The 20,032-nt window shown below is 39.9% G+C and overlaps 1 protein-coding gene across 9 annotated transcripts in view; it reads right to left on the bottom strand.

The window, feature by feature from the left end:
* Meis2 (Meis homeobox 2) overlaps positions 1–20,032 on the bottom strand; it is a 202,547-nt gene that overhangs the window by 4,607 nt on the left and 177,908 nt on the right. For 7 of the 9 annotated variants that reach the window (XM_004861518.3, XM_004861514.3, XM_004861519.3 and 4 more), the window contains one exon: positions 955–1,013. In XM_004861518.3, the coding sequence (XP_004861575.1) occupies positions 955–1,013 (59 nt within the window). Of the gene's footprint in view, positions 1–950; positions 1,014–20,032 lie in introns of all 9 variants that reach the window. The other 2 variants (XM_087207449.1, XM_087207448.1) reach the window with 1 other exon arrangement.

The following is a 20,032-nucleotide window of genomic DNA, read 5'->3' as shown; positions in this document are numbered from 1 at the left end:
AAAGGTTAAATAGACCCAATTGAATATTTGCCTTTTACCCACACCAAAGATAATGCAAACATGGGAAATGTAATATTTCGATTGGTTTAGATTCTACTCCAACAGGCCACCTTGCCTCCAGTAATGGAATGTTTTTTCAGCATTAGTGGGAAAATTTTGCTAAAGGATGACTAATTTTTATAAATTCTTTAGACAGAGACCAAGTTCAGATCTCCGTCAAGTTTAATGCCCTTGTGAGTGATGCAGTCATCATCACAGGAAAACGGTTTTGTCCTCTAAGCCTCACTGAGGAGACCACAACTCCTCAGCAAACTAAGGAAATAACTATTTCAAAGCAGAATGATTAGGAGTGCACCAGGAGGGTTCTGATGGTGCCGTATAATAATTGTTTTAGAGATACTGTGAGAAAAGCCCACATGTATTTTAACGGGACGCATGTGACGCATTTCAAACAAAGTAATAATCTTTTAATAAAAAATAATGCTGGCAATATGGCACATCAACTTTTAATAGAATATTATGAATAGTCAAAGCAGAATGGATTGAACGGATACAAAGAGTTTAACTGTGGATGCTATAGGAGTGAAAGCAAAGCACACACTAAGGAGTTGGGGGGAACAAGAAAATGAGGGTGTGCTAATGATGGGATGCAGACAAGCAAGGTAATTCCAGAGCTCACAGTCAAGCAAACTGCTTGTGGCACTAATACTTGTGCCCAATTACCAATTCAGAAAGAAAATAAAAAGCAGTTTCAGTAGAGTCAGGGTGGGAAATCTCCAATTAGCACCAATTAGTGAAGTTGCTTCCTAGAGCAGAATTCTGGGGACATTAAAAAAAAAAAAATCTCCCAGAATGCCTGGTGGAAGCACTCATTTAGCAGGTGATGAGACTCCTGTAGAATAACTGGGGGAAGCGCTGTGCCTGTGGGACACAGAGACACCAGGGAGAACTTGCCTGCTCGATTGGACTGGTCAATCATGGGCTGTACTATTCTCCTCCTGGCGTTGATGAACCTAAAATAGAACAGAGAAGTCCTGTCACCACCCTTGGGCTCTGTGAACAGCTGTGTGTGAAGACGGTGGAGAAAACCATACAGTCAAACATCTTCCAGAAATTATCTTTCTTGTTGCAAGTCCATTTCCCCTTCCAGGGTTCGGAAAGTGTTGACTAGATCACCCCTACCCTCCTGGCTGGGCCAAGGCCAAGCCAACTTGCTATGAAGACTCAGGAAGGGACAAAAGTTCTCCATGAGAAATCTTCTAATCTGCATTTGTGCTTCTGGAACAAGTAGGAATCTGGCTAAAGTTCACAGGCTGGAAGGTTTTTGCCTTTCCCTGGACTCCCCATCATAGGGAGACTCAGGATCCCCTTGCAGCTGGTCTTAAATGGAGACCAGGCTCTGGCACTCTGCTTTCACAAGGTATTGTTAGGTCAGCAAAGCCATCAATTAGGCTGTCTGAAGTTTTATCACCAACACAGCAGTAATAAGTGCTGGCCAGAAAGATTTCTGCTCTTCAGTGACTCCTGCAGTTTAAGCCTGTAAAGTTAGGGGTCATTCAGAGGTCAGTGCCAGCTGGGGGCAGCCTTTCCAGCCTAAGCTGGGACACCCAGGGCAGCGGATAAGGTAACTGCCAACCATAAACCCAGCCACCTTTCAACCTACCAGAAAGGCAGAGCCTCAGGTACACATGGTTGATATTAGAGCCCAAGCAACATTTTCAAATCAGGTGGTGGCTGAATCGCAGGAATGTAAAGGAGAAGCAGTTATTTTGTCTAAGAAGCCTGGATCTAATTTTGTTGAAAATCCAAAAATAAGTGCCTACTTCATGTTACTTTAATGTTTAATAATGCCCATCAAATATTCATGTACAAACAGAGTAAGATGATAAGAAATCTCCTTTATTTCTCCAAATTTAATAAAAACAAAACAATTTTCTACCATTTGCTAGTTACCCTCGTCCCTGTGCTTTTAATGATGTGTATTCCCCACACATTTGAACTTACACACCGGATTCACTGGCCTGGCATTTGGCTAGGGAGGGGCAGTGGCAGGGAGCATACAGCTAGCTGCTCCTTAAAACTGTACCTATTGCTAACATTTCTTCAATATTCCTAGTTTCAAATCTTAAGCGCAGGGGGACTTAATGATTAATGAGTCCACATGAAGCTACAGGCAGGAACTGAAAACTCATTCTCTGAAATTAGCCAGAAGAATCCTAGTGCATGTTGGCAGCCCTGTGCTCCTGTGAAGTTGAAGTCCTCTCGGAGGAAGACAGTCCGCCTACGCAGGGCTCCCGTGAGGACTCTGGTGGGAATACAATTAGGCTGAGGAAAAATAGCCAGGAGAAAACCAAAGGAGTCTTTTGCATATGATGTCTGTTTGCAAAACAATGAACTTCTTTATCACTCTAGAAAGGAGAGCTCAGTTGTCAAAAATGTTACACCCCCTTGGCTTTGGGGAAGAAAGTGACGGGCTACTAGGAGTAGAGGTGAAAAGGAAAGGAGACTTGAAAGTGCATATTGATTCCCACCTGTCACCTGCAGTAGTGCGGAGGAAGATCTGACCGATCACAAAGACTTCCAGAAGCAGCCCTCAAAGCAGAAAAAGAACTTTATTATCTACTCTGTGCCCCCCCCCCAACCTGACTGTGACCAAGGGGGCCTGACCTGGTATTTCCACCCCCGGAAACTCTTCCTTCTCTTCCGGATCAGGTTAAAACCGGCGGAGATGCTCAGGACAGCCTATTCTTTTCGCCCTGAGGTTTTTGGTGGAGGACACATGAGACAGAGGCTGGACCTCTTTTCATGTGCTACCAATCCTGTGTGTGTGTGTGTGTGTGTGTGTGTGTGTGTGTGTGTGTGTGTGTGTCCTATAGACTAACTCGCTAGGTTAAACGAATTGCTATTTTTTCCCCTTTTAATTTCACCCTTTACTCTTTTATTATTTACATCTGGAGGTTGTTCCCTTATTTATGTCTCTCTCTCTCTAGTTTCCCCAAACACTCCCTTACTCACAGAGCTGCAAGGCACCATGGTTCTTAGCTCTCAGCAGGAGAACTCCACACTGTCTTCAAACAAATAATTACTGGGAAGGTTAGAGGTTCACTCAAAGGTCATTTCTTTGGATACTCGTCAGAATGTTTACATTAGTAAAAAACGGGGTCCGCTCAAAAGGTTGTTCAATGGGGGCTACACAACAATGCAGAACATTAAAAAAGCAGTCTGTGTGCTAGCAGGTCTTTATAGAAGCACTGAACTTGGAAATGCCACTCCAGCATTACATTTTCAACTAGTTACCATGGCGTGGACTGGATGTTCACTAGCAGTTATGGCAATGGCCTTTCTTTGCCTATTTCTCCAAAACAAGGATGAATAGAAGCCGCTGAACGTTTTCACGAGATCCTTTTACAAGGGGTCATAGAGATTTCGCTCTCTTCACATGGGCCCTATTGAACCTCTCTGCATTTTTGTTCTCAGACAATGTTTCTGATCCATAGAGCTGTTTCTTGCCAGATTCATAATTTTTACCACATTCTTTCAAATCACACAGAATTTAAAAAACATATGGGCCCCAATTTTTTTTTCAGGAATCTCTTAACTCCTGCCAATTGTCAACTACCCTGATCTTGGTAGAGTTCCTCAACACTATAGATATTATTATTATTAAAATTAATAATGAGTTGACTGTAGGAACATTTTGATATTGAAAGCTGAAATTACAACTCTTTTCCTCTCCACACTGATGACTCACAAGACAATCAAAAAAATACTGTACACCAATTTACACAGAATGGAGCCATTTAAAATACAGACTAAAAAAAATATGGACTAAGACAAATCAAATGAGGAATGTTTTTCTTTTCTTTAATATTCCCAAGATGAAATTTCCATGTATGTTCTTTCCTCAAAATTCTTCTAATTTAAGGATATGTGCTGCTGAAGTGAACACTTTCCCCAAAATTCTTGAAGTAACATTTTTTCCACTTTTACTAATCCATATTTTTCAAATGACCCTTTTCGGGGCTCAAGTAGTAAACAGAATATCAAGTTTTGATTCTGCTTAAAACTTGAAGATTCTAAGTTGAAAATCAACTCGTCTTCAACCTTACAAGGTCCAAGCTCCATTCACTTGGGAAAACGCAACTTGCTAGTTCAAAGACAAAAGACTTGCTTAAAAAGGCTCAAAAGTTTTCTTGGATATTAAGTGGGTCTCAGAAAATAACATTTTGATGAGTTAAGTGTAAATGAATCAGACACATATGGATTAAGTTATCCTTGAATTTCACACGGATTTAAAAAATAAGGGGAAAAGAGGGTCTTGGCAAAAAATATTTTGGACTTTGCCAAACCCAAAACATTTGAAAAATTGCTGAAGACATCCAACTAACCAAAATGCAGCAAGCTGCACCCAACTTTAATGAAAACCCCCATAAGTTATTTCCAATCCAAAGACTGTTAGGTTTTTCATTGGTATCTGATATTAAAAAATCTTCTAAGTTTTAATGTCATCCCAGAATGATTTTGAAGTTGCAGACATATAATATACCTCTCTATTGGTATAAACAATTTAACCCTAAAAGTGAAAGTCTTCGGAGATATTAAACAGTTCTTTAAAGCATTGAATTTTGTGCCCCTTGCACTTAAAGTACGCTCATAAACCTGGTGCCTCATTCAGATTTCACTCAGAGAAAAAAATTTTATTAGCCTCATTGTGACTTTTTTAAAAAAAGGGCCACAGATAATTCCATTAGTGACTCCTCGGGGAAGGAGTGCCCTAAAGTAAGTTAGTTCCATTGATTTGTATTGAACACAAAGTTAGCACCAGGCTCATGCAAAAGCCCTGGAGAGCACCCACTAAGACTATCAACTCCTCTCGTAATTTTACCTACATAGAAACTGCATTAGTATGCGTGATCCTGAAAAATTATTTACTAAGACTGCCTGCTTAAAAATAACTTAATTAGAGAAATAAATTCAATGACTTTCCAAGAATCACGTGGCCTAAGTAAATCAGAGATGAAAAACATACATTAAAAAGAATAAACTCCAGATAGCAAATACCATTGAAATCTCACCTTACTGTCTTACTGGAGAGATGCCTCCTGCAGACTTCCCGTCACCGCCCCCAGAAAAGCCAAACTTTTCAGCTTTGCATACTTCTCTGCAACTGAAATCTGACCAGAATGAGCTTTCTTTTAAAGACTTCACTCCCAAGCACGGTTCAGACTGATAGCAGACTTGGGTGTTATTCCTGATGGTTGGGTCCTGGCCCCCTCCCCTTTTAAGTGGCTGAAAAATCCCTTCTTTCTGGTTCACTGACTTCATGCCACACCTGATAACCAACTCCTCTGGGTGGCATTCCTTTTGTTAGGAGGCACAGGCCTCCCTGGAGTCACCTGGAAACCCGCCAGCCCTCAACACTCTGAGGAGGCATCAAGAGGCCGGAATTGAATCCTTTGCGTGGATTGGCTTGGTCAAGGAAGGGCTGAGCTGTTGAAGAGGGATCAGATCAATTTGGAAAAGGTGTTGCAGGTAGCTCAGTGATGAGGGACCTGCTGCAAAAAATACATATATATTTTTTTAAATCTGCTTTTCCACTTTGCCTAGCCACAGTTTGTCAGCCACCACGCTTCCTGACAAAGACTGCTCCTGGTGGGTGTTTCCAACAACCAAACACACCCGTTATCTAGCTGCTCTCTTTTTTCTTAAAGTGAAACAAACAAGAAACCCAAGCCTTTTCTGTGCAGTGGTTATGACTAAGAGTAAGGTGTTCTCAGTAAGATATATTAAAATGGTTAAACTGGTGAGTCAGGCAGGGTTAGGGCTGTTGGATGTGTACTTGGACACATGAACGACCAAGTCATACAGAAACATAAGGTTTTCACTGGTGACCAGACAAGGGGTCCCTTCACACAGACAACTGTGAGCAAACTGAGGTAGGTGAACGAGATTCATACACTAGTTAGGGACACTCACAGATGATAATGAACTTCTCTGAGCTATAGCTTCGTTTGTAATTTGATAGAATATTAGGTTTGCCCACACCTCCAAAAACACATGAAGGAAATACTAATACATTTACAGTGAGAAAAAATGATGCGAATCCGGAATCATAACCATCTTGCAGCTTTGTGCATATGCCTAAATGGGTCTCAAGATCTTTGCTACTCTAAGTACATTTGTGACCCAGAAGCATCAACTTCACCTCAAGCTTGTTAGAGACAGGGAAATACAACAGTCCCCACTTGGCACTTCTGAATCTAAATCTGCATTTGAAAAAGATCTCTGGGGTGATCTACACACATTGAAGTTTGGGAAGCCTTGCTCTAAGTCACAAACCAAATTTTAGCACTCTGCCTAAGAATGAAAACTTGCAAGGATCAAGTTTTAACTGTGAATCTTAGAAGAAGAAGGAGAAGAAGAAAACAGCAAAACAACCAGGAGCACACTATTCTTTTTAGGGATCTCAGATCTAAACAGTCTTTTATCCACTTGCCCTGGGTAACAATTTATAATTTAATTCACTTTATTCCATCTGTGCCTCCTAAAGGAAAAGTTGGGGCAATAAAATGTTTTTGTGGAAATTGTTAACAGAGGCTCTCAGGAATGGAGAATCGGAGGGTGGTAGGCCTTTCTTCTTTTCCTCATATAATTCTGTAGTTTGAGTTTTTAATAATAAGTGGTTGTTTTTGTAGTTAAAAGAATTTTAAAGGTGACTTTGAAAATCTGGCATCTCATTTGACTAGGATTTATATAGCCAGTTGCAGAAGTTTTTTGTTTTTTTAAAAATCTCAGTGGTAAAGTACTTGCCTAGCATATACATGGCCTTGGGTTCAATCCTAGCACCATAAACAAACAAACAAACAAAAAAGTATTTGAGGGCTGGGGATTTAGCTCAGTGGTTTCGCCGCCTGCTGCGCAAGCGCAAGGACCTGAATTTGATCCCCGGTACCCCAAAAAACCCCAAAAAACAAAAAAGTATTTGAGAAATTTCCCCTCAGATAGGAAATTATCTTTTATATCCTTTATAATGCTGAGCAGCAATAAACACTATTCCATAAGTATAATCACACCCAGTGGCGTGTAACAAAACATTCCAGCAGGTTATGATTTGGAAGCACAGTTACTCTTACAGAATGCTATCAGATTATTCATATGTGGCTATTTATCATGCACTATAAAAGTGATCTTTCAAAGCTACTTAAAAGCCAGAGAGGAGAAAACACTTAAAACTTCCTTAGCTATTCATATCTAGGATCTATCCTCTTAAAGATAAAATACTTAGTCAATAGACATAAGTTGTAGTATATTACCTCATCCTGTGCATGATTTATTGCACATGGAAATCAACTAGAAACTGAATTACTTTGAAAGTTTTACTACTGACATTAAAATTCCAGCTCTGAATACTTACATACCTTATAGTGCTTCTGAAAACAACTTTTTGCAAACATGGAAGATAGATGGACAACTTGATGCAACTCAATCAGCATAAAAAGCGGGAGTAATCATTTTCACAATTACAATTTCCAGTTACCTATTTATCTACCTCAACACTATGGCCTGACTGGGCTTTGAGAATCAGTCAGTCACCTGATAATCAGTTACACACATTCTTAGCCTATTCCCATTGTTCCTAGTCATTTACTAATTCACTCTAAGAGGAGAAGATCCTAGCAAATCTAGTATCTTTATAGCTTTCATGATCATCTTTGATTGAAGTATTAATTCTCGATCCTCCTTCTCAATGGAAACCATCTAAGCATTAACTTGCCAAAAATGCACCAAGCTGTTTAGCAATTATGTATTGGATATGTTTGAAGAGATCAAGGTGCACTCACATGCCCTGTGCTGTGGATATGTCTCTGATTAGCTTGTCATCTGCTTGGAAGAAGATGTCGGCGGATTCTCCCATGCAGTCTAGCAGGCCAGCTGTTAGCTGCCTGTCAAGCCCTCAAGTGGACAAGTAGTCCAGGAGCAAAAATGTCATTCCTTTGATCTGGCAAGTAGCAGCTGCTGATTTATAGAGTAGGACTTTGTTCTTCCGTTCTATTTTACTTTCTTTCCTAAGGCAGAACCACAAAATCCAGGAGAAAAAAAAGTGCCATTCCCAGCAACATCAACAAGCTCTGACAACTGCAACAGGGCTTTTCTTGGCCCTAACAAAGCTCTCAGGCATCTCCTTTGACGCTCACCTTTCCCCTCCCCTTCCCCCTCCCCCACTATTTTTTGCAATGCGGTAGTTATTGTTTAATTCAGCTTCTGTAAATGGAATGGACTGTGGCCAGCAAGCCTGGGGCATAAACACACCTGTATGAAAGAAGCCTTATTGTAGCAACCATCTACAAGCAAGCTCGCATGAACCACACGTTCCTGAGTTCAGAAAGAATGCTCCATTTTTCCTGACAGCAAAATTTACCCTAAGTGAGCCTCTATTTCTGGCGGTACCAGCCTATGATGACCACATTTGAACTGTTTCCCCTCCAAGAAACAGCATTACACTCTTTCAGTCAAAGAGAAAAAAGGATTAGCTTTTTTTCCTCTGAGAGCACAGATCCATCAAAAATATTTATCCACTGTCTATCATATCAATCATTGAAAGCTGAGTTAAACATTCAGAAAAGCTTTAGCAAATGCAATACCAAAGACTCGATAATGGTGATTTCATTACCATGGATTTATACTGACATATGCATTCCCTATAAGGAAAAAAAAATCAACAAATTGTACATAAGTCATGCACATTGCCTTACTTAGAATTAAACTGGTTTAAAATGTGTCATCCTTTTGTCAATGTATAAACCTGCCAAGCCGAAGATGTCCCATCAACCAAGTGAGACATGCAACAGTGCAGCCTTGAGAATTATGACTTCCTCAGTCATGTGACTATGAGAAGTCATCAGCTACATGGATGCAGGGGTATGGGCCTGTGCACGTGTGTTTGTGTGCACATGTATGTGTGCATTAAACTTTGCCAGAGATGAATTTATTAATACCTACCCAGATTTTCTGTGCATTCATACACATATGGGGAAGTGGGGGAGAGAGAGACAGAGATTCCATTGTTCAATGGTAGAGCACTTGCCTAGCATGTTCAAGGCCCTGGGTTTGATTCCCAGCACTTCCAGAAAAACTATAAATATATATATATATATATATATATATATATATACACACACACACATACATATAAATAAATATGTATAGGTATAAATGTAGGCCATACCTTTAGAGATTTTTTTACTCTTTTTTTTTTTTGGTACCAGGGGATCAAACTCGGGTCCTTGCGCTTGCGCAGCAGGCGGCGAAACCACTGAGCTAAGTCCGCGGCCCGAGATTTTTTACTCTTTACACCTACAGAAACAAACTGAAAATCCTAGTTTAAGAACACAAACTATAAACCACCAAGTCCACACTCAGTAAGTTAGTGTGGTGTGGTCAATTGTCGAAATTAAAAGATAGAGGTTAGTCTCCAAATTCTTTGAGTAGGAAAGCTGAACCAGACTAGAAGAGCATAAAAAATTGGAAGAGAAGAAAACAGTCTTGCCTGAGGGCACTAGCTCAGACCAGGGCAGACCGTGCAAGGGAAGGCAAAGGGACTGAACCCTCGGGGTGCTCGCTCGCTCGCTCTGGCTTGTACCACATGGTGCGAAGTCACAGGCAAGCTGGGGGAGGCTCTGCGTGGTAGCACGATTCTGCATCCACGCGGAGGGTGAACTGAGCAGAGGAGAACCTAGAAAGCTCTCGTCTAATTCAGGCAAAGGGGGAAATAGATTAGCTCTGATTGAGAGTAGAAATGAAAACATGGGACCTTTGACTCTTGAACTGCGTGAAGAGGGCCAGGGAGAGATACGAACATCAAAGACTCTAAGAGGAGAAATCTGAAAGTCTTTGTTTGGTATGCTATGTTATACAGTTGGTAAAAATTGGAAATTGATTTCTAAAAGTCCTATTTATTGTTTGGGGGTGCTGCAAATTCAGTTTTCCAAATGTTATCTTTGAGATGACAGTGGACCTTTTGGGCTGAGAAGCTCACTCAAGACGAAGGACAAAAAAAAAAAAAAAAGAGTGAAAGGGAAGAAAGTTGTGGCAGGGCTTCAAAGCATTCTCTTCATAAACATTCTCTTCATATTTCTAAAATATATGAACATTTCAGAGTTACAGAAACAAGTATAAGAAATCTCTTGGCTACCTCCAAAAAACTACTTCTTCTTCATCTATCCTCTAGATTTTTACCAAGTCCTTCATCTAATCAGGGCTAGCCAAGTCAGGCAGCAATAAAGACTTTTGTAACAATGGCTCTTAGGTCCAGTTTGCCTTTTTAAAAATTCCATATAATTAGTGGGATGAGAGGTAGAAGCTGACGATAATTACACACATGTCACACTATATGTTGTGACATAACTCTATCCCTAGAGACAATAATTGTAGCAATGGAATTTACTAGAGTTTTAAAAATTGGATATAGGAATATCTGTTTTGTCCATCTACAGTAAGCCCCAGTTTACGAACAAGTTTTGTTTTGGGAGAATTGTTCATAAGTCGAAATTCGTTCCCAGGTGACAGTGAGTCTTACACAGTATACCTGTGAAAGTTTGCGACTCGAATGTTTGTAAGTCAGGACTTACTGTGTCTGTCTATGAGACTGTATTTTTAAGCAGTAGCACATGACAATCAAGGTAAAATTTTCTCCAGAGTGTGACAACTAATTTAGAAGAGAACTGATAGCAGAAAGTGCTACATTTAAAAGAGGCCCTATTAAGTGTGATGCCTTCCGAATTGTGTCCTTCTTTCAAGCCATATATATTTTTTTAAGTGGGCTTTTAAGGTGAAAAATATAGCACTTCACTCAAAATGGTGTTGAAACAAATGGTTCTCCAGCCTCTGTTCTTCAACAACTGAGGCCCAAACAGCCCAGCACTAGCCATCCGAGTCACTTGGAGGGGGATGCTGTGCATGAGAAAGTCCCTGAGGCCCTCACACTGGTCCACGGGGGCTCCTTTTTCTAAACAGCAGGGATGCCTCGGAAGACCAGATTGGGCTGCCAAAAGTATTTGGATTGACCAGGCTCTCATCCTGCTTTCATTTCTCCTGCTGGTTTAAAAGAAAGGATGTCACAGAGGAGACATTCAGAAGGTGGCAACATTCTTAGGGGCCTTTATCCATACCACTGCTTCCTTTAAATTGTAGCTTGGTCTCTTGTTGAGAGGCTGAGATTTTAGCACTTTTAAAGGGAACCATAAGTGAGAAATCTCCTAGGTGTTAAGCTTTAGAGTGGCTTCAACCCAAAATATAAAAAAAGGAGATTAGAACTGAGAAAGATAAGTAATATTAAGAAAAAGATCCCACAAATAAAATTTCATAAATATACATGTATGTTACATACTATTTAAACCAGAAGCTATTTAACCAGTTTATATTGGCATCTAGCAGAGGTGTCAATGAAGGGAGGTCGAAACCAATTATTTTTAAAAATTTAGAATTCACTTGAAATAAACTATAGTTGTTACAGCTATATATCTAACAACAATCTTTAAAAATTATTATAAAGTACATTGTATCAGGAAGCAAAATATTCTTTTCAAAAACACATGACTGAAGGTCCTCTCATTTCTGATGTTCAAATATCAAAAGCCAAATTCTAAATAAAATTTCCTGATTGCCTTTTCTTAATAATAAAGTAAACATCTTTTGGATTTGTCAACCAGGTAAAATTCTGTATCTTCTCCAGAGATATGTGCAATTTTTCCAATGTGACGGTATTACTACCCACAAAATTTTTAGCATCATCCCGTAATCATAAAAGACATAAAATATATCTTTATAAACCACAAGAGACCTAGTAAACCAGCAGTTATGCCACATCTGCTTCAGTCCTTAAATATTTTAGCTTTAAAGGGTTAGCTAGTGGTTCCCCCATACCGCCCCAATTTGCAGAGAAATGAAGACATCAACCTTTCATTCTGACATTGCACACAAAGCTATAATCTCTAGCTTATACTAAGATGCAAAGACATTGTACTGCAATTTGAATTTTTAGAGCGTATTCAAATTTCACATCTATCAGTATTTCACAACGTGTTTAATTTAACTTTTAGAAATAGAAGTGATGCCATTTGAATTATCTCTATTTTTAAAGTATAGATAAATGACATCACCAATATTTAATTTAGTACAGTAACTGGTTCAACTGCCACAGATGTTTTAGGGTCAGGTAATACACAAATAAAACAAAGGCAATAGGTTGAAAGGTAACATGCTAACCAACCAGGGCCACACTCTTCTTTCTGCTTGAAATGGCCTTTCTCTCATGGCCATTTGGTCAACACACTCTCCTTTTCTGATCCTTGAGATAATTTCCCTGGTCCACGGTCTAATTAAGAAGCATTTCCTCCAGCAACAGCACCCAGCTAACTTGCCTATTACAGCATATAGTCAACACCAAGATCACGGTTTACTTGTCTGATCGTGCCCCTAGTTAATTTTACAGAGTACATTTTAATTCTTTGTTAATGACATTGTGTCAGTCACATAAAACATCCTCAATAAAATGTTTGATGCATGGATAACCAAATGGGTGAATGAAAGCAGGGTTCTTTTACCTTGGAAATAATTTGAGATTGAGAATAGAAGAGCTGCTGGGGAGTCTCTTGTGTCCATTTTGCAAGTGGCGTCATTGAATCCCTGATTCCCTAGTATGGGGTAGAGCTAAAATGGGAAATAACTCTGGCTTCCTGGATCAGGTCAAATTATCTTTACACTCAAAAACAGCTGAAGACTAGAGGACAGCTGAAGGTGTGTGCCCATCTGGGCATCAGAGAGGCAGGTAAATCTCCCTGTAGGTGTGCAGGAGAGAAAGGACTTGACCTCAAGAAAACTGGGTCCCTGGCTTCTCTGAGCTGAGGACCAATGTGCTCAGTCGGAGACGTAACTAGATTAGGGTATGAGGAGCACAACTGTTTCACATGGAGAGGACAGACTGAGAGTAACGGGGAATGAGGCCAAGGAGGTTTATGGGGGGTTTGCGGTCTGTGTGTTGGGGAGCGGAATAGAGAATCGGAAGTGAAGGAGAAAGATTTGAGAGATGGATAAAGGAGAGAATAGAGAACCTTCTTGAAATATTTTTTTCTTCCTACACTTCTAAGGATCTCCACCCTCCAAATATGCTCCGAGGAACTCTAGAATGAGTAGGTCTTTCTCCAAATACAAGTCCCAGGTCAAAGAAGCATGTGTAACAAATGGTAAGGCAACAAAGTGAGGTCGCTTTCTTTGCTGTAGATTGTCACAGCCTTTAATAGGCTGATGAATATGAATCAATAAGAGAGGTTGATGGTTCAACTCAATTCTAGCAAGTTAAGATTTTGAGGGGCACTAGGGCTGCACAGATTTAAAAACGTGTAATTCTAATTTTTAGCAAAAACCAATTTTAAAATCATTAATCTACTTTAAAATATGGTTTCCATCTTTCTGTTTCCCTCAGTCCGACTCACACACAGGACCACTTCTAGGGCTCTCGTTTTATATTTAACCTGTTCACAGTCCCATCCCCACGCTGATTTTTATAAAGCATGGTTACTTCCACAGAGCCTTGACCCCCAAAACATGCTGGCTGGAAAGGTTCTTTAGAATTTTTCAATGTGAAAGATAATTTGATCGTCAGGAGGTGATTTTAGGCTACAATGTTTCTCTAGCCCTTTCCTATTTTATTGTGTTTTTCTATTCTCTGATTTTTTTTTTTTAAGAACACGATGGTTAGGTATTTTGTTATGCTTCAATTTTTGCTTCAAAAATTAGACACTGAGGAATAATCTGAAGTCTTATAAGATACAGGTAATATTTTTTTCCAATGCCATCTGACTCTTTCTTTCAACAGATTTGTGTTTGGGCCCAGGCCATCTGACTAGTATGTCTCCTACGCGTGCTGGGCACTCGTGGGGAGAACACGAGGAGGTGCGGAGCAAGGGGCAGGAATGTAAAGAGGAAAGAGAAATGAGAAGAGGAAAGAGAAATGAGAAGGGGAAAGAGGCAGGAAATGCGGAAGCGCTGCTCTGCAGAATGTACATCAAATGCTCCTCAGCCTGCTCCACCGCTCAATCAATTCCACTTTCTTGTTTACAGAGCCTACAAGTACGAAATCAGCTTTTACTTCTAACTGTGTTAAACACCACCTGCCCGCCCTCTGAACCTCTCTGTCCTGGGACGAGGTCAGCCTGGAGAAGGGCTCCGGTTCTATAAGCAATCCTGTCATTCAGGCAAACAGCAGTGATTCACTCACAGGAGGCAAAAATGACTCAATTGTCGGGCTTATTGACTCCAGGGAGCACGGCTACTCTATCATTACCATGGAGTGCAAATACCCCGAGCTCTGTTTTGGTCCACTTAAAATTACTATTTGCTGTGAAGGATTGGCAAAGCAATTCTTAAAATGATGGGGGTGAAAGTCAGGCAAGCGCCATTATGGGCTTTTCCTTCCGTTTAAGTAGAAGTGAGCAGTACTGAACTCGTTCTAAGCCTGACCCACTTATTTAACCTTTTATTCACTTCGCTGTATTAACATAGATTAACTGGCTATATAAGCCCTGGAAAGGGCAGGGGGACAAAACCTCATGAACAAATTATGGTTCCATTTTCATGGGTAACCTCTCCTTGGGTGGAAATTAAAGCCCAACACAAATACATTTTAGGGCCATACAAAATCGAGGAGGAATGCCAAAAGACAAATGGTGAACAACAGTCCTGCAAAGACTACAGCAACCATGGAGTGGTTAGGCAAATTACACATGAGACGAACTATTTGAAAAACCAAATAAATTTAATTAAATAAGTTACAAAATTATTGTCCCGTCTCTTATCTACTCCCCTCGGTTAATATCCATGACACACTGATGCTGCATAATTGCTCTTACGGAATGCTGCAGCTCTGAGCCATAATGAGCTGCCTTTGCACACAGGCAGCAAAAGTGGTTTCCCTACAGAGTTATCTTCTCAATTATTTATACTTGCAACACTTTCACATAATGGCAGTTTTAAAATCAAACAAACAAAGCAAACCATGCGATATAGGAAGGAGACAAGAAGGAGCAGGGACCTCTTCCTTTCTTTTGAACAGCAGAAGGGATGGGCAAGCCGTGCAAAGTCAACTGAAGTGGGTTCCTGGAGAAGTCTCAAGGGCCTTGCAACCAGAGGGCAGAGAATTAGAGACTGCCACCTTGGTGAGGGGCTAGGCTAGCTCTGCACACCTGCTTTGCTTTTACCCTGTCATATTTAAATAGATACAGGAATGCGAACTTTATTTCCTCCTCTTGTAAGTTTGTCTTTGAAAATTTCTAACCCGAAGTTTTGCTCCCCACCCCCATGCCTATTAAATAAGGGGCCAAACGGTCAAAACAAATGGAAAATGGTGGCATGTGGAGAGACTGCCCTTGTAATTTAATTTAATTTAATTTTTTTGAGATTGCCTGTTTTTAATAGTGGTATTTCCAACATCAACACCTGCCCTTGACCAATCACTCAAAAACTCTTATACATGAGAAGGAAAAGCTATGAGGTGTTTATACTATATACCGATATACGAAATAACATAAAGTGTAGATTTAAACACTGAGGCAAAGCTGTAATGCTACTTCTAATATTAAATTTGGGCCTATCTGAGATGAACAGCTTGCTGCTACCATAAAACTCTAAATTACTTGATTCCTAGCACCTGGCTCAGTTACCTGTATGGAGTAGGTGGTCAATAAATGACAGCCAAGTGACTTTTCAAGTTAACCCACAGATGTGGCTGAGAGGCTTATTTTTTTAAAAAATTAAAAATGAACTTATGACCAGACATATATTTGGAACTGTATGCAATGAGATTACCAAGTTTCACATTCTCCATCATGTAAGCAAAGGTCTCAGCTTTTAGGAAATAGGTGACATTTTCTACTTATACAGTTATTCCGTCAACTAATAGACATTAACGTATTTGTGACTAAAGATATTCATCAGCAATGCTAGTGAAATACAACTTTTATGTCACCTACTAGCTATTTCAAAGTAACAAAATGTTAAAGTAACTATGCCCTTAAGAAAAGTAACTTTCTTACAAGAAAAGAGTATTAAAAAGGAAGTAAAACACAATTTTAAAGACCTCAAAATGGGTTTCTTAAAGTATGCTTATCTGTACACTCCTGGATTCACACACATACACACTCATTTTTCATAAGCATGCCTTCAAACTTTGACTTGCTACACAGAAAAAGAAACCCTAAGGAGATTTTCCCACTATTTCCAAGCATAGAGATACTACTGAGAAAGGTGAGACGGAAATAATATACCAAAGGAAAAAGAAATCAAACTATAATCTATAACCCAGATGAAATCATCAGAAGAAAGCAGTCAAGTCCGAATTGGGACCTGCCATCTTGTTTTGCCTTTCCCAAAGAAACGAATGGACGAGATATTGGAATACAGCCACCTGCTGCCACTCAAAGTTGCTCTTAACCACTGAGAGCTAAGCATGAGCTATATTTTGTTGATTACTTTTCTTCCTGCCAAAGTGACTGGTGGTGGGGTAGAATCTGAGGCGTGGCAGCGGAGAGTTTCGGAGCCAATGCTAGTTATCAGTATAAAGTTACAGCACCTTCAATACTAACAATGACCTTTCTGAGTGTGCTCATGTGTGGCTGTGAACTGAGTGGAGGAAGGCAGTGAAAGGGAATGCAAGGAGAATGCAGATGATGGCCAGAAAACTCTCCTGCCAGAGATATTCAAAATGTATCTTTGCTGTAGGCAAATGCAAATCTGAATAAATTTTGACATACTGCACATATGACCTGTGATGGGCATAAGTTTTCAAAGATATTCATGAAAGTTGGGTGTGGTAGCACACACCTGTAATCCTAGGACTCTGGGAGGATGAGAAAAAGGATCAGAAGTTATCGCCCAGCCTGAGCAACTAAGCAGCTTAGCAAGACCTTGTCAATAATAAATAAATAAACAAATACATAAATAAATACATACATAAATAATTATTTTTAAAAAAAGAGAGCAGCTTGGGATGCAGCTCAATGTGAAGGCCCTAGAATTCAGTTCCCGGAACCACCAAACCAACCAACCAACCAACCAACCAACTCACGAAATAACTAGTATGCCATTAATCATTATTCGGACCTTAGCAAATGGTGAGGCCTAAGCCAATTGGGTAGTTTTTGTATTTTCCAATGTGGACAAGATCAGAAGGGAAGTCTCAGATTCTGTGAATGGACTCCAGTCTACTACTTCTGGCAGGAAAAACCCATTTAAAGGCTAGTGGTTTCTGGGCTGAAGCGACTTGGTCCTGAGAAGCTTGGAGAATGAAACTCAAGGCTGAAGTGGGGCTGAGGGCATGGCTTTCATCCCATGAGGGCTCCTGCTGATGGGCAAAGAAGTTGCTGCCTGTGGCTTGAGGGTAGTAAGCTTATATGGCCCTCCATTCCCAAATGTGACAGATTTGTAAGAAACCTTAACTTCTATTTTTCTAGCTTTCCTCAACCACAGCAAAACGCTTTCTCTTAGTAGGCCAGCCAATTAACCAAGCATTAAAAACCCCACAAATCTATAGCAGTGGCTTTGCAGAACAAAAAGAAAGACGTGCGAAATAAAGACTTCATTATTGTTATAAGCTATCTGGGTCAGGGTGTTTGAGGGGCAAATAATATGAAACAGGGTAAGGTTGAAAGAAACAAGCTATAAACTAACAATCAGAAGAAATGACATTTCTCTCCTTTCCTCTAAGTATCCCATGTATTTGCTCTGGAGTTTCAGTTCACAGCAATTTCCCCAGCTTACCCGTGAGGGGTGCAAATCTGATAAGAGGCTGGCACGAATATACTGTGCCTGGTTTACAATTTGTTTTGTAACTTCCCTTCCCAGATAAACACAGTCCAAGTACAACTTCTGAAAAAAAAAAAGTTGTGTTTACTTGTCCTGTTCCTAAGATTTTTTTCTTCTAAATGTTCCCTCAGGATGCTGGCTTGCAAGCTCAAAAAAGCTTGGATTTCAGCTTCAGTCTCCAAGGTATTCTACTGTTCAGCAGGGCCGTGCGCTTGGAGGGAAGCTCTGTACCTTGCTGATTTAATTAACAGGATTCTTTTCATTATTATGGGGATTTAGTTTCTTCTTGCCTTTCAGTGTTTGGGAAACACTGATTTATGTTTTATATTTTGAAGGAAAATTTATTGCTCTCTGACAGCTGAGGCTCTGTAAATCCCTGGCACCAAAGGGACCCCAGGGAGGTGTCACAGTTGTATGGCCCTGCCCACCTATGCGATGTCATCTCCAGGGCCCCCCTCTAGAAGTGAGGAGAACATCAGCTGTTCAGAGCCCCACCCACGCCTCCTGCTGCTGATCATTATACCAGCAGGGGGTTGGCCCATTGCTGTTTATGAATGGTGGTATTAGAAGCTTGATCAGTAACTGTGAATCACCGAATCATTTAAGTGAAACAAACAGTCCATGAATTTTTGAAGGGGATTTAATCTCTTGACTAAAATGAGCTCTCTGAATTAAATGTTAGGATGTGCTGTACTTACGATCATAAGTGAACCAGAAATCCTGGGAAATTTGCTAAATATGTGCATGCTCATGGAGGCAGCAAAAGAAAACATGTGAAGTAGGTTCCATAAAAACTCTTGGCATGGATGGTCACCACAACTTTATTGGGTTATCACTTCTCTAAACAGTTCATCACGCTGACTTGGAGAAAAAGCAAAGCGCTTAGTGAGAACTTTGGAGACCTGTGGCCAATTTATATTTCGGGTGAAAAATTTCAGGTGTCAATTAATGCCCATAGCTTGATTATATGCAAAATTTGCTTTTCTACCAGGGCTTTATAATTTATTCAAATTCCTAATTTACCTTTACTCATATAGTTGTCATTGATTTGTTGAGCTAGGCCCTATACTGGGTGTATACATGCACTGTCTTATTTAATTCTCATAAAAACCCTACAAAATGGATAATAGCGTTCTCATTTTCTTGTTGAAGAAACAGGTTTAGTAAAATTCAATAATAGGCCAAAATTACCACAATTAGTAAGATTGAAGGCTAAGAAATTAGAAGTATTAAAAGGTGCACTTCATGTCTTCTTGCAGCTAAAAAACCTCCTGGGAATCAGGCAGCAATCTGGTCACGAACTATGTTAGTTTCCTTTGTATGTTTCCCAGTCAGGCAGGAAAAGGAGCCACTTTTTAGACCAAAGACATAAAATGGCAATTTTCATTTCTGGAAAAATTGGTAATTATTTCATATCTAGAAAAATTCTAGACCAGAACTTTTTACTTATCTACATTTATAAGCCAGTTATTTATAAGGAAGAATATAGAAAAAACACATAAAACGCATGTATCATTTTATAGTGTTAATCATTTCAGAATCTGTAAAATCAAAAGAAATGAGCATGGGAATGTGGTCCTACTGGTGGAGGAAAAAAACCCCATAAAATACAACCTTACTCTGCACTTGATTCAACAGGTTCAAGCTAATTTTCTCATTCATCATTTCTTTGGGGATTTAAGAGAATTATGCTTTTGAAATTTGAATCATCTTTGTTTATTCAGCCTGTCCATCAGGATCTTTAAATTCAGAGTACATCTCTGTCCTAAAATTTCAAGCTTCTTAATTATCCCACAAAGGAAATCCTCAACAGATCTTTATCTCTAGTCATATGCTTGGGAAACACCTGGGTAAAATGTCACCTACGGGCACCGACTCATCATCATACTAAACATAACCTAAAAGAGTTTCAGGTCAATGAAAGAAGGAAGCAGAGAACACTTAAAACAAGTTAAGACAATGGTGAGACGTCTATGCCACAGACACAAGTAGGAGTTCTTTACACGAAGGGAGACATCAGAATGGTAGACTCTTCCTGCCTACCTCCTTACCATCCACCTCTCACGAGTCCCATACCCTTGTCTACATGGCACACACTCTCTTCAAGTGATCTCCTGGCTCTCCTGGCTCATTTCCTCTCCCTCATTAACAGTCTTAAATTGTTTGTAGAAATTCT

Source organism: Heterocephalus glaber, unplaced genomic scaffold (genome assembly GCF_053883595.1).
Source record: "Heterocephalus glaber isolate CG9 unplaced genomic scaffold, H.glaber_assembly_v1.0 deba00000809, whole genome shotgun sequence".
Classification (NCBI taxonomy): domain Eukaryota; kingdom Metazoa; phylum Chordata; class Mammalia; order Rodentia; family Bathyergidae; genus Heterocephalus; species Heterocephalus glaber.
This window is presented reverse-complemented; position numbering and strand designations above follow the sequence as displayed.